We start from the raw sequence: 13,528 nt of genomic DNA, 5'->3' as shown, positions 1-13,528 counted from the left end.
GTCTACTCCCTGGTGGTCAGTGCGTATCATAGCGAGCGGTCAAACAGTGAACTGATCATTTAGGGATGGATATATATTGGGTCGGCAACTAAGTAATTGCGGGTTCCACACATATATGGCTTCAGTTGAATTTTTAGGTTTGCAGACGTAGTACAAATGTAAAACACATTTTGTTATTTGATAGTTGGCTATTCAGCTGTTAATCAGTAAAAAAAGTTTTTTGATCTGTTTTGTAGTTTTCGTTTGGCGTTCGTTGAAAAATGGAAAATCAAAAGGAACATTTTCGTCATATTTTGCTTTTTTATTTCCGCAAAGGGAAAAACGCATCGCAAGCTCATAAAAAGTTATGTGCTGTTTATGGTGACGAAGCCTTAAAAGAACGGCAGTGTCAAAATTGGTTTGCCCAATTTCGTTCTGGTGATTTTTCACTCAAAGATGAAAAACGCTCTGGTCGTCCAGTTGAAGTTGATGACGCCCTAATCAAAGCAATAATCAATTCGGACTGTCACAGTACAACATGTGAGATTGCAGAGAAGCTTCATGTGTCACATACATGCATTGAAAAATCACTTAAAACAACTTGGCTATGTTCAAAAACTCGATACATGGGTTCCTCACGAACTGAAAGAATCACAGTTAACGCAACGCATTAGCAGCTGCGATTTGCTAAAGAATCATAATGAAAATGATCCATTTTTAAAACGACTGATAACTGGCGATGAAAAATGGGTTGTTTACAACAATATCAAGCGGAAAAGATCGTGGAGCAGGCCAGGTGAACCAACTCAAACAACATCAAAAGCTGATATTCATCAAAAGAAGGTTTTGTTATCAGTTTGGTGGGATTACAAAGGAATTGTCTACTTTGAACTCTTACCACCCAACCAAACGATCAATTCTGATGTCTACATTGAACAACTAACGAAATTAAACAATGCAGTTAAAGAAAAGTGGCCCGAATTGACAAATCGAAAAGGTGTTGTATTCCATCATGACAATGCAAGGCCACACACATCTTTGGTCACTCGGCAAAAATTAATGGAGCTTGGTTGGGCTGTTTTGCCACATCCACCATATAGTCCTGACCTTGCACCATCTGATTACTTTTTGTTTCGATCTTTACAAAACTCCTTGAATGGTAAAAATTTCAATAATGATGATGATGTCAAATCGTACCTGATTCAGTTTTTTGCTAATAAAAACCAGAAGTTTTTTGAACGTGGGATTATGATGCTGCCTGAAAGATGGCAAAAGGTCATTGATCAAAATGGGCAATACATTACAGAATAAAGTTATTTAGTTCCATGAAAAAATTGTCTTTGATTTTCTTTAAAAAATCCGCAATTACTTAGCTGCCGACCCAATACAATATATTGCAACTTTAACAAAGTGAAAAGTCTATAGTTGCAACAGCAGTGTCTGAATTGCTCTTAGGAAGGAATTGTCTATATAGAAAGATTCCATCGATGAGCCACTTGATTGGAGATTGAGACCTTAGGACACCAGGGTCAGCAGAACACCCAACAACAGATCATTGCTAAACCTCTCTGCATGATAGAAGAACGTGAAGAGAGTTGAAGAAGAAAGGAAGAAAGAGAGGGAGAGAATGAGGGGGGTAAGTAAAAGGAGATAAGAGTTAGGATCATGAAAAGGATCCTATGAGAGATAAACCCTAGAACTTAATAGGAGGTCAGGAAACTTTATTTTCATTAATGAGTTTGAACATTTTTTGAAGTTGTAATTGGCTATTACTTCACAGTCTCCATCCCTCCTAAAATTCTTTCTCAAAAGCCAGTTGCATTTATTATCTATTCCAGTACTTCCCAGGCTTTTTCACCACATGATACAGATAAAATTATAATATAAACCATGCAATTTCAATACTGACATATTAATTTTAATGGTTGTCAAATAATAACAGGGTTCCCACCATTTCTTACTTGACTAAACTCATAGTTTCATTTTCTCAGCAACTGATGAGAATTCAACAGTTTCTATTCAAAAGCAGCAGGAAGTTCTGGACAATTTGATATTTGATGTCTTAACAATAGTACTTGTACCTCAAAATCTGCTCATTCATTCTAATAGTTGTTTTTTTATATTCTAAGGGATTTGGCAATCTCTTCACCTTACACTGAAATAAGCAACCCTTTTGATTATCTATTAAGACTATCCATCTTATTTTGGAACTGTAAATTATTTGGTTGCTTTGTAAGAAAATCTGAAATTTTGGTCATCCCTGAAATAATCTGCATTTGCCTTACTGATACAAGTTTGCAACCCACTGTTCTCTTTTCATGCCTATTTCTATATGTGGATAACTTCTTATTATGCCAAATCACAGCCCAATCTTTTCAAAAACATTTTGAATGATAGTTAAACATCATAATACACAGCTAACAATATCTATAGCTCAATAGAAGTGTTGACCAACTATGACCAACTTCATGCATACACATGCAAAAACAGCTGAGTCACAACTGCTGCCTGGCTCCCTGTCACTGTGAGAAGCCATCTGATTCAATATGCGATATGATTTCTGAGACATTAAATGTGAAAAAGCACAAACTGGACAATGGATGAACTGCAGTATTTATATAACACCTGACTTAATCAAATACAGTTGTCAGAGTCCTCCTCACCAGCCCCGGGTATCTTCCGGGTTCGGGCTCCACCCAGTTTTCCCTGGAGCTATGGGGTGTCTCTAAGTACCTGTAATTCATTCATGGTGCACTACAGTGAAGGCATGTTATTATATCTCAGATTTCTAGTCTTAATAGGAATATATCCAGCTGTCTTCCTGCTGCATGTGTGTGTAGCCTGTCATCTGTCATGAGCCTGCATGCCATTGACAAACAGCCTTTCTGCAGTACTTGGGAACATATCCAGATCTTATATATTTGTCTACAGGATGGCTTAATAATTCTCCCCACTTGGTCAGAAATAGTGACTACCATAATCTATCAAGCACTTACCCTACTTAGACCTAATTTTTAAAATGAGAGACTCTGAAAGATCCCCCTAAGCCAAAAGTTGAAAACTATGTCCTGTCATGCAGGTTTTAGGTAATTGTGTGAATTGGCCAGGTGGAGTGAAATAAGAACGTGGGGACAGGGACAAAACTGGAACATGTGAGACCAATCTGAATGCATTCTCATTCAGTTTCAGATACAATTTTTTCTTTTCTTTTCTTTTCTTTTCTTTTCTTTTCTTTTCTTTTCTTTTCTTTTCTTTTCTTTCTTTTCTAATGTGGGTAAACCAGGTTTGGTGCAGAGGCTAAGAATTTGTGTGTACTCTGCTTTAAGCTCTAAAACCTCTGTAAGCCTAGGATCACAAATACTGCTTTATTCCCAGTTCTGCATTGTTGCTTATGCTGCCCACTGATTACCACCACTATCCACCACCCCCACAACATGCACTCAATTATTCACATTCTTGAATAGCCTGAAGCACAAATAGAACATTCAATTAGCCAAAGGCACCTGGGGAGGATTTTAGCAGGTACAATGGGAGTGCTCAATCCCTCTGGAGTTCTCTGAACTCAGACTGCAGACTGTAAATTAAAAACAAAGTTTTTTTGTTTGCTAGGTGATGTTGCTTAACATTCCTGAACTTCAGTTTTCTCATGTTTAAAATGGAGATAATATATGATCCACAGGCTTCTACTTTATTTTATTTTAGTTTTGTTAATTCTCACCCCAGAATATTTTTCCATTGATTTTAGATAGAGTGGAATGGAGGAAGGAGGTAAATAGAGAAGAGGGGAGAAGAGAGAAGGAGGGAGGGAGGGGGAGAGAGAGAGAGAAAGAGAGAGAGAGAGAGAGAGAGAGAGAGAGAGAGAGAGAGAGAGAGAGAGATCAGTTGATTGCCTCTTGCACTGGCCCCTACCAAGGCTTGGGATCAAACCTACAACCCAGTTAAGTGCCCTCGATCAGGAGTTGAACTGTTGACCTTTTGGCGTGAAGGCCAGTGCTTTAACCACTGAGAAACACCAGCCAGGGTAGAGGTTTCTTTAGAGCAGTGATTCTCAACCTTTCTAATGTCGCGACCCACATGTTGAGAACCGCTGCTGTAGAGCCCAAGACCATTGGAAAACACAAATACTTACATTAGGATTCATTAACAGTAGCAAAATTATAGTCATGAAGTAGCAACAAAAATAATTTTATGGTCAGGGGTCACCACAACACGAGGAACTGTATTAAAGGTCGTGGCATTAGAAAGGCTGAGAACCACTGCTTTAGAGGATTGACTATCACGATGATAATAGGAGCTAGTATTTACAGAGTACTTACTATGTTCAGGAATTTTGCCATGTGCTTTGTATATGTGATCTCATTTAACCTTTAATAAATACCTTGTAAGACAACTATTAATAGCCTGGTTTTTACAGATTGGAACGCTGAAGTTCAGAAAGGCTAGCTTTACTGAAGTCACACAGCTGACTGGTAGAAGACAGAGTTCAGTTCAGGCATATGTGATTCTAAAGCTTCCAGCTCATGGCGTGATCCTCCACTGTCAGAGTTTCCTACTGCTGCTGGAGCAAATTACCACAAACCCTGCAGCTTAACACATCCCAAATGTATTCCCTTTCAGCCTGAGGATCAGAAGTCTGAAATGGGTTTCACTGGACTAAAATCAGGGTCTGGGTAGAGCTATGCTCCTTCGGGAAGCTGTATGGGAGAATCCATTTTCTTTCCATTTCCAGCTCCCGGAGGCCGCCTGCTTCATTAGGTCTTGGCCATCTTCCATCTTCAGAGCCAGCAGTGCTGGCTGAATCTTCTTCACATCACATCCCTGAAAGTTCTCTGACTTTAACTCCTCCGTTCCCATATATCCAGGTTACATGGCAAGGGAGGATTAAGGTTGGGATGGAATTAAGTTTGTTAGTCAGGTCCATTAATTAGCAAACTTAATTCCATCCCAACCTTAATCCTCCCTTGCCAAGTAACCTAACATATTCACAGATTCTGGGGATATGGAAGTTGACATATTGGGGAGCCGTTATTCTGCCTACTCCCCCCATTGATGGTATGGTATGGTATGTTATAGTGTTTTGTGGTATGGTATGGTATGGTATGTTGTGGTATGGTAATGTGTTTAGTGGACATCTATTGTTTTTGTTTTCCCAGAATATTTTCACCCACATTTTGTTGCATCATCTGCACTTCTCTCTTCTATACGGTACATTTCACTCCTTTTGTTGCTAGTAACTCTGCCAATCACACAATTCTACTTCTTGTGGCCACAACAGGGAGCACAGGGAGAAAAATTATTAATGCATCACCCTAGACTCACTATTGGTCCAAGGAGACAACACATGACCCAAGCAGGAAAATCAGAGACCCTCTCTGAGAACTGAGACAGAACAGTTCCCTCTTTCCCCTTGGAGCATGAACTACATAGGCTGTGACACCAGAGATGCTGGCAGTCTAATAGGCATGGGCACACACCCCTCCCCCATAACGGGGAGAAGCCCAAGAGAATGAAGCCAACAGACAGACAGATCGGGCCCTTTTGTTCCACCTCTACATTTCAGGGGCCACTCCTGTAAAACAGTAATTTCTAATATTTTGCTCAGGCTAGTTTGGATTGGATTTATATAATTTGGCATCCAAAAGCCCCAAGAATACAAGCTTAGCTTGAAATATTGTTTGCTTCATGTGTGTCAATTTTGTTTTCCCCATTGCATTGGAATTCTTGTGAGATCAGAGTTTTTGCCATAGTTCTTGGGACATCCTCCTGCACTTCTGACAGTACCAGGTTTATTATAAGAGCTTCAAAGCTATTTTCTTTTTAAAAATATAAGTTTGTATTGATTTCAGAGGGAGAGATAGATAGAAACATCAATGATGAGAATCATTGATTGGCTGCCTCCAGCACGCCTCCTTACTAGGGATAGAGTTTGCAACCTGGGCATGTGCCCCAACTGGAATCAAACAGTGACCTCCTGGTTCATAGGTGGATGTTCAACCATTGAGTCACACCAGCTGGCCCTCAAAACTATTTCCTGATTGCCCAGGCTGGTGTGGCTCAATTAGTTGAGCATCATCCTGTGCACCAGGGGCTGGCCTGTTCCATTCCTGGTCCGGGCATGTGCCCAGGCTGCTGGCTCAATATCTGGTGTGGGGAATGTGGGAGGAGGCTGACCTCTGTAAAGAATGGATGTTTCTCTCTCCCTCTCCTTTCCCTTCTTTTTAAAAATCAATAAAAAAATATTTTAAAAAAATTTTCTGATTTAAATGTTCTGATTTATAGAACATGTCATAAAACAAAAATAGAAATAAAACAAAAGTTATGCTTATACATCTTTAATTTTAGCATTTTTCTTGGCTCTATTCATAAAATCTCCATTTTCCAATTCTTACTCTTGCACAAAATCTGGTATTTTGTAAGATGAGGTCTTAAAAATAAACAGTTGATCACGTGTTGCTAGAGTGTCAGGAGCACAAGAGTCACAATTAGCAGAGATTGGGCTACACACAACTGACATTTTACTCTCCCCAAATTAGATCAATAGATTTTTACAAAAGGACAGTCATGCCTAATTTAAATTTGTAAAAAATCAAGTTTTAAAGGGAATGCATGAAAAATACAGAGAAATAAAAAAAATTAACTTTTAAATATGTTTCATTTCATCTTTTGGGGGCATTTTTATATGTTAAGATTTATATATGTGTGTGTGTGTGTGTGTGTGTACATGTGGCCTGTGTGTGTTTAGTTGTGTGGTGTGTGTGTGTGTGTGTGTGTGTGTGCGCGTGTATGCATACAGCTTTGCATAGAGTACAATTTCCTCCGTGGAGGCTCTGAGGGAGAAACCCTAACCCTAACCCTAACCCTAACCCTAACCCTAACCCTAACCCTAACCTTAACCGTAATCCAAGGGCTACAGAAATATTTACTGACAAATGAAACTGATGCACTGACCAGAGGGAAGCACCATAGGATCTTACCTTTCATCAGACTTCCATAGAAAATAAATGATTTTTCTCATTCAGAGATTGTGTTCCTAAGCTAATTAGTACTTTTAATCAGGTCCAATAATATTGAGCCCAAAACCTTGGCTATTTTATTTATTTATTTATTTATTTATTTATTTATTTATTTATTTATTTTTTGCATAGATTCTGAGTGCTCCATGGCAGGCACAGTTCTAGGGGCTTTACATGTGTTAACTAATGTAGTTCTCCAACAATTATATGAAGGTTGTTTGTGGTAGGCAGAATTTTAAAAATGTTCCTCCCTCCCCCTAAGAGTCTTCTTCCTGGTCATTCAATCAGAGACAATCTAGGCACTGCTCTGAAGGGACTTTGCAGATGAAATTAAGGTTATGGACTTTAAGATAGGGAGGTTGTCCTGGATTACTTGGGTAAATCCAATGTCATCATTTGAGACCTTAAAAACGATGTGGTGAAAGAAAGGTGATGCAGAATGGGAGGTCAGAGGGGTTCCAAGTGTGCAGAGGACCTGCCCTGCCATTACTAGCTTTGAAGATGGAGAAAGAAATGCAGGTGGCCTCTGGAAGCTGAAGGACACCCCTCCCCCGCCAAAAGCCAGCAAGGAAATGGCAGCTGCGTAAAACTGAGTTCTGCCCAAACCTGAAAGTGGTTTCTCCCCTGGAGCCTCCAGGGAGGAACCACGGCAGTCCTGCCATTTGACCAGAGAAGTTCTAGATTAGAGGAGACTACGGAGACACCATAACCAAATGCCTCTGGTGGCCATCCATCACATTGGTGGGTACAGTGGGGAGCAGTTTTCAAGAATATTATTGAAACAACAGAGGAAACTTGCACTTGGCCCATGCGGTAGATAACATTTTATCAGTTTTAAATTTCTTGAGTGTGGTAATTGTGATTTTTGCATTGAATTGTGACTGGCAATGAAAAGTGGATTTATTTTGAGAATTCCAAATCCACAAAATCATGGGTTGATGCAGGACAACCATCAACATGGACTGCAAAGGCCAAATCGCTTCGGAAAGAAGACAATGATCTGCATTTGGTGGGATCAGGAAGGTGTGGTATATTATAAGCTTCTAAAACCAGGTGAAGCTATTAATACTGATCGCTACTGACAACAAATAATCTATTTGAACCACACTTTGATCGAGAAATGACCAGAATGTTCCAGAAGACATGGCAAAGTAATTTTGCTTCATGATGATGCATCATCACACACTTCAAAACCAGTTAAAGACACTTTAAAAGATCTTGCCTGGGAAGTTTTAACCCACCCACCAAATTCACCAGACCTTGTTTCAGATTACTACTTGTTCTGATGGATGGCACATACACTTTCTGAGCAGTACTTCAAAAAGTACGAAGAAGTGGAAAATTGGGTCTCTGAATGGTTTGCCTCAAAACAAGAAAAGTTCTATGGGACGATATCCACAAATTACCTGAAAGATGGGGGAAATGTATAGCTAGTGATGGACATTACTTTGAATAAAGCACTTTTGATGTTTCTCTTGAAATTGTCATGTTTTCTTTGATTACAAAATCTGTCATTATTAACCAGTACACCTAGTATAAGGTGACCAGATGTCCCGCTTTTGGCAGGACAGTCCCGATTTTTAACAATTTGTCCCACGTCCCTTGGTGTTTTAAAAAAGCCCCGATTTTTGGAAAGAATGCACAACAAGCTAGAGAACAGCAGGAGAATGGGAAGGGAATATAGGCTTTCGGCAGCCATGTGGCTATTTAGCCAGGATATGAGTTTTATATTTTGTTAGTTTTATAATGTTAAACTTTAATAATAAATAATTATTGAGAACTGATTATTGAGAACTGCTTATTAAAATTCACATTGTTGATCGGTTGTTAGAATTCGACCATCATTGTTTGGACTTAATGAACAATGGCATTTTTTGGGATTGGCAATGATGAAAACATTTTGTAACTGTCTCTCAGACTATACACATCGTACTGTGTGCTAGTAAGCTAGTTAAACAAGTGATGTCATTACAAATCAGCTATTCAGATAATTTAGGTAATTTATTTATTTAATAAATACATAAGTTTTCTTGAATTTAGCAGATAGTACTCATATTATTTATAGTTTAAATATATATTTTATTGATTTCATACAGAGGAAGAGAGAGGGATAGAGAGTTAGAAACATTGATGAGAGAGAATCATTGGTCAGCTGCCTCCTGCACAACCCCCACTGGGGATGTGCCCACAACCAATGTACATGTCCTTGACCGGAATCGAACCCGGGACCTTTCAGTTCACAGACCGTGGCTCTATCAACTGAGCCATACCGGTTTCGACTATTATTTATATTTTATAGTGGCAGCAAAAAGTCTAGTGCCGGCCTTGAAAGTGACACGGCTATACATAATTTTTATTTATTTATTATATTTATAAATTATACTTATGTTGAAATTTAAAAAATATATATTACAATATTATTTTTGCGTTCTATGAAAATTTTTGTTACTCCATATAGACCAAATTTTTAATCAAGAACATCTTCCCCTCACCAGTCAACGGTGTCCCGCTTTACCAATGTTAAAATCTGGTCACCTTAACCTAGTATGAAACTAGGGTTAAAGCAAAATGTGTAAAAATGTTAAGTGGGTGGATTTAGATGAAGTATTGAATTATTTGCAACTTTTCCGGGGGGAAAAAAATCAAGTTTTTCTAAATCAAAAGTTGGGGGGGATTGAGGGGGTTGCGGGAGGAATCTCTAGAACTAGAGTGGATTTGCCATGAGTAGGAAGGAGGGAAGGAAGCGGGAAGCCCAGATGGGGAGCTATTGCTGCGGTCAGGAAGGCAATGGGGATAAAGCACCCCCTTCCCGCCCCCACCAGCGACCCCTGTGAAGGAAACCCGAGTGACGACAGCTGATTATTAACTATAATTCCCACAGCTTTTCCCTCGAAAAACGAACTTCTGTGGGGAAGGGGGGCCGCTTCCAAGTTGATTAGGATCAACTACTCGTGCAGGCCACTAGCTTGCGCCTGCGCAGAGGGAGCTGTGCCCATGGGAAGAGTCCACATCTACAGCGTTAATAGGGGGGAGATGGCACCCTGAAGTCCTAGGACCTTCCATAGTAGGGTATAGCCTACGTACTGGAAACCATATTCCCAGATTAGTTAATGATTTTTTCTGAGTGGATTCCTTAAAACTAGTATTTAATTGATAATATGGGCGAGTTATACAAAAACGTCTGTGTGCGGCGCCCCCCGCCCGGTGCGTGCGCCAGGCCACGCGCGCCGGGAAGCGGAAGCGGAAGTGTGGTGGCTCCGGGGAGCGTCGTCCCGGAGTCCGCTGTGCGGAGCCCTGGACGCTTGCCATGGAGGGGTCTCGCGAGCCGCTGCTGGATGCCAAGGACAAGGTAAGCCCTGGGGCCGGTGGCAGGCGGGGAAGCGGGCTTGTGGTGCGAGAAAGGTCATTCCCTGAATTGTTTTTTCTGCTTCCGTTTCAGGTCACCAACCAGGTGAGTGCGTGGCAGCCCCGCCCGGTCCTCGCTGGCCTCCGTGGGGAAGGGGCGGGCCTTGGGCCGCCGGGGACGTCGCGCCGTGAGCCTTCCCCAGCTTTCTGCCCCCCGCCCCGCCAAGTCCAAGGCCCGTGTCCTCAAGCCGGTCCCCTTCGTCCCCCCACCCTGCGTGGCCCCGCATCGCTCCTTCCTCTTTGCCACTGCCTACTGCCATCGTCATTTAACCTCCCCGCCCTCCCCAGCCCCAAAGAGTACAGGCCAAGTATTGCTCTTGATTAGGTACCATTTATTCAAAATTAGTTACACAGTACTTTTTAATGTTTTTATTGCCTTTTAGAGAGAGGAAGGGAGAGGGGAAGAGAGAGAGAGATGTTTCGCTAAGATTGAAAACAACTAGCTGAGAACTATCAGCCGGCTGCCTCCTGCGCGCCCTCTACTGGGGATTGAGCCTGCAACCCCTGCAGGTGCCGTGAACAGTAATCCAACCAGCGACCTCTGGGTGCATGGGTCCAGGCTCAACTACTGAGCATACCGCGGGGCTAGGTACACAATATGTTTCAGAATGATTATTAAGGGTGTAAATTACTAAACTTTACAAAGATAGCACCGCAAACATTTTCTTAGTCTTAAAAGCCAGTTATTTTAAGAATGGAGAGTATACCTCTTTAATCTTCCAATGTGTATGCAGGGTGTCCCCCAAAAAATGTAATCACAGTGTAAGAGCTGATAGCTACAATTTTGTTGTTGCTGTTGTTTTGTTAATCCTCACCCGGGGATATTTTTCCATTGATTTTTAGAAGGAGTGGAAGGGACGGGGAAGAACACAGAGAAACACTGATTTGAAAGAGAGAAATTGATAAGTTGCCCTTCCCCCTACCCCCCAATACATACCCCCTGACCAGAGCCAGGGATGGAGCCTGTAGCTGAGGTCCGTGTCCTTGACCATAATCAAACTTGGGACCCTTCTGTCCACAGGCTGATGCTCTATCTATGGAGCCATCCTGGCTAGGGTTGATAGCTCAATTTTGAAAATGAAATGTATTTTAATAAACAGTCTTTATAATTAAAAAAGTATGTGTGCATTTTTTTGGGGGGACACCCTATATATTTATACTAAGAATAAGAATTTGAATTCTGAGGTATATCTTAATCCTGATTCTTTGTTAACAAGTGTTCTTGTCCTATTTTAGCTAATAAACTGTTTTTAGACAACACACTTCCCAGAAGAACAGTACTAAGACCATATTGTTTTAGGTCAGGAGTCACCCAGGTCCATACAAAATACTGTAAGAGATTAAGAAAGAATGAGAATACAGTGGGCTGAGAGATGACCATTGACTGCTGTGTGTCATTTGTCTCCAATTGATCTTGCTGTTTGTTGTTTTTGAGGATTCCTGGGCGAACTCAGGGAGAGAGTAATTCACATTCTTGTCTGGTTTTGTTCAGAGTTACTGGGTTAGTGCACTTTGATTCAGTCTTTCATAACTCATTTTATGCATTCACTTAGTCTGAATCATCTTTATTGGAGTAAGATATCTTGAAACTGAATCATACTAGATTATAAGGTTTTAAAAATGGAACCTTTTTATTGGGAGGGGAATGCTGTGTTTTTTTTTAAAAAAACAACACAAACTTATTATTTTACCATTCTGGAGGTCAGGAATCCAAAATTAGTGTTGTAGGACTAACAGCCAAGGTGTTGGCAGGGCGGTGTCCCTCTGGAGGCTCTTGGAGAGAATCTGTTTTCTTGCCTTTCCAGCTAGAGGCTGCTCACAGTCCGTGGCTTGTGAGTTCTGCCTCCATCTTCCAAGCACGTCATTCTAATGTTGGCTTTTGTTGTCCCTTTTCTCTCTGCTATCATCATCATTATGTTGCCTTGTCTGACTCTGACTCTCCTGCCTCCCTGTTATAAGGACTCTGATTACATTGGGCCCATATGGATAATAACCCAGGAAACACTTCGCCTCAGGATTCTCAATTTAGTCATATCTACAAAGTCTGAGATTGAAACTCATGTCTGCCTGCCTTTAGATTCTGTGCTTATTAAGTTTAATGAACCATGGTGCTATATTGCCCAGCACTAGAGGTGTAAGATATCTATTACTTCACACTCTGATATTTGGAATCATTTTTGAAGTAATTCATGACTCTTATGTATATAGATGTCTAATTAGAACTCTTCATAGATGAATGGTGGTTCCTGTTGCTGCCACATTTTATTTATTTTCTTGCCATTTTTATGGAATAAGTTAAAAGAAATATGTTGTATTGACACAATATCTAGTGCCATTTTCCCTCTTCCTATGTATAAGAAATAATGACTTAAGTTTTGTACAGTGTATAAAGTGCTTCATAAATGTGCAACTATTTTTGTTCTATGTATTGTGTTGGATGTACCAGCTGCCCCAAAGCCATTTGTAGTACAGTGAATGGGGGAAACACAACTACAGATAACTAGTATACACGGCAAAATGTTCTAAATGCTAGGATATAAGAAGTGACACAGAACATTCATAGGAAGGCTGAGTAAACCAGGAAAGACTTCACAGAATGGGTAGAATATGAGAGGAGCTTTAAATTTTAAGATGTTTGAGAGTTGAATGCCAAGAGGCATGAACAGCATGAGTAAAGGTTGAAAGTTAAGAAGAGATGCAGTTTGAGTACAAGTGCGAAAAGCTCTTCAGGATTTCCATGACATGACTTCAGTGCTAGGTAAATGGTTGGTAACTAGCTCTTAGGGCAGCAGACTTGACAGGTTTGGAGCCAAAGACTTTAGAGAAGAAACCGATTAGGAGGCTTCAGTAAAATTTAAGGCAAGATTTTAAAAGCGGGCTTTCAGTAGGTTTGAAACAGTGAGATTGGGAAGAAGGGAATAAATGCCAGTGGCATTGACTGAAATAAAATATTGAATACCTAGCAATTCATACATGCTTTGAGTAAGGGGGAAAGAAAAATCAGTTGATTACAGTTCACATGGGAATCACTAGAAAAGGGGGGGCCATCAGTAGGAATGAAATGAGGATGAAAAACGTTTTTGAGGAAAGGTGATGTGTTTGACATTGCTGTGCCATTGCACTAGTAGTGA

At 40.5% G+C, this 13,528-nt stretch overlaps 1 protein-coding gene across 1 annotated transcript in view; it reads left to right on the top strand.

Annotated features, from left to right (window-relative positions):
• Positions 1-13,528, top strand: part of COMMD6 (COMM domain containing 6) — a 29,525-nt gene that overhangs the window by 5,263 nt on the left and 10,734 nt on the right. Inside the window, exons 2-3 of the mRNA XM_036457097.1 lie at positions 10,160-10,341; positions 10,432-10,443. Of these exons, the coding sequence (XP_036312990.1) occupies positions 10,160-10,341; positions 10,432-10,443 (194 nt within the window). The remainder of the gene's footprint in view (positions 1-10,159; positions 10,342-10,431; positions 10,444-13,528) is intronic.

Source organism: Pipistrellus kuhlii, unplaced genomic scaffold (assembly GCF_014108245.1).
Source record: "Pipistrellus kuhlii isolate mPipKuh1 unplaced genomic scaffold, mPipKuh1.p scaffold_m20_p_3, whole genome shotgun sequence".
Lineage (NCBI taxonomy): Eukaryota > Metazoa > Chordata > Mammalia > Chiroptera > Vespertilionidae > Pipistrellus > Pipistrellus kuhlii.
Note: the sequence above shows the minus strand (reverse complement) of the source record. Positions and strands in the feature narration are given on the sequence as shown.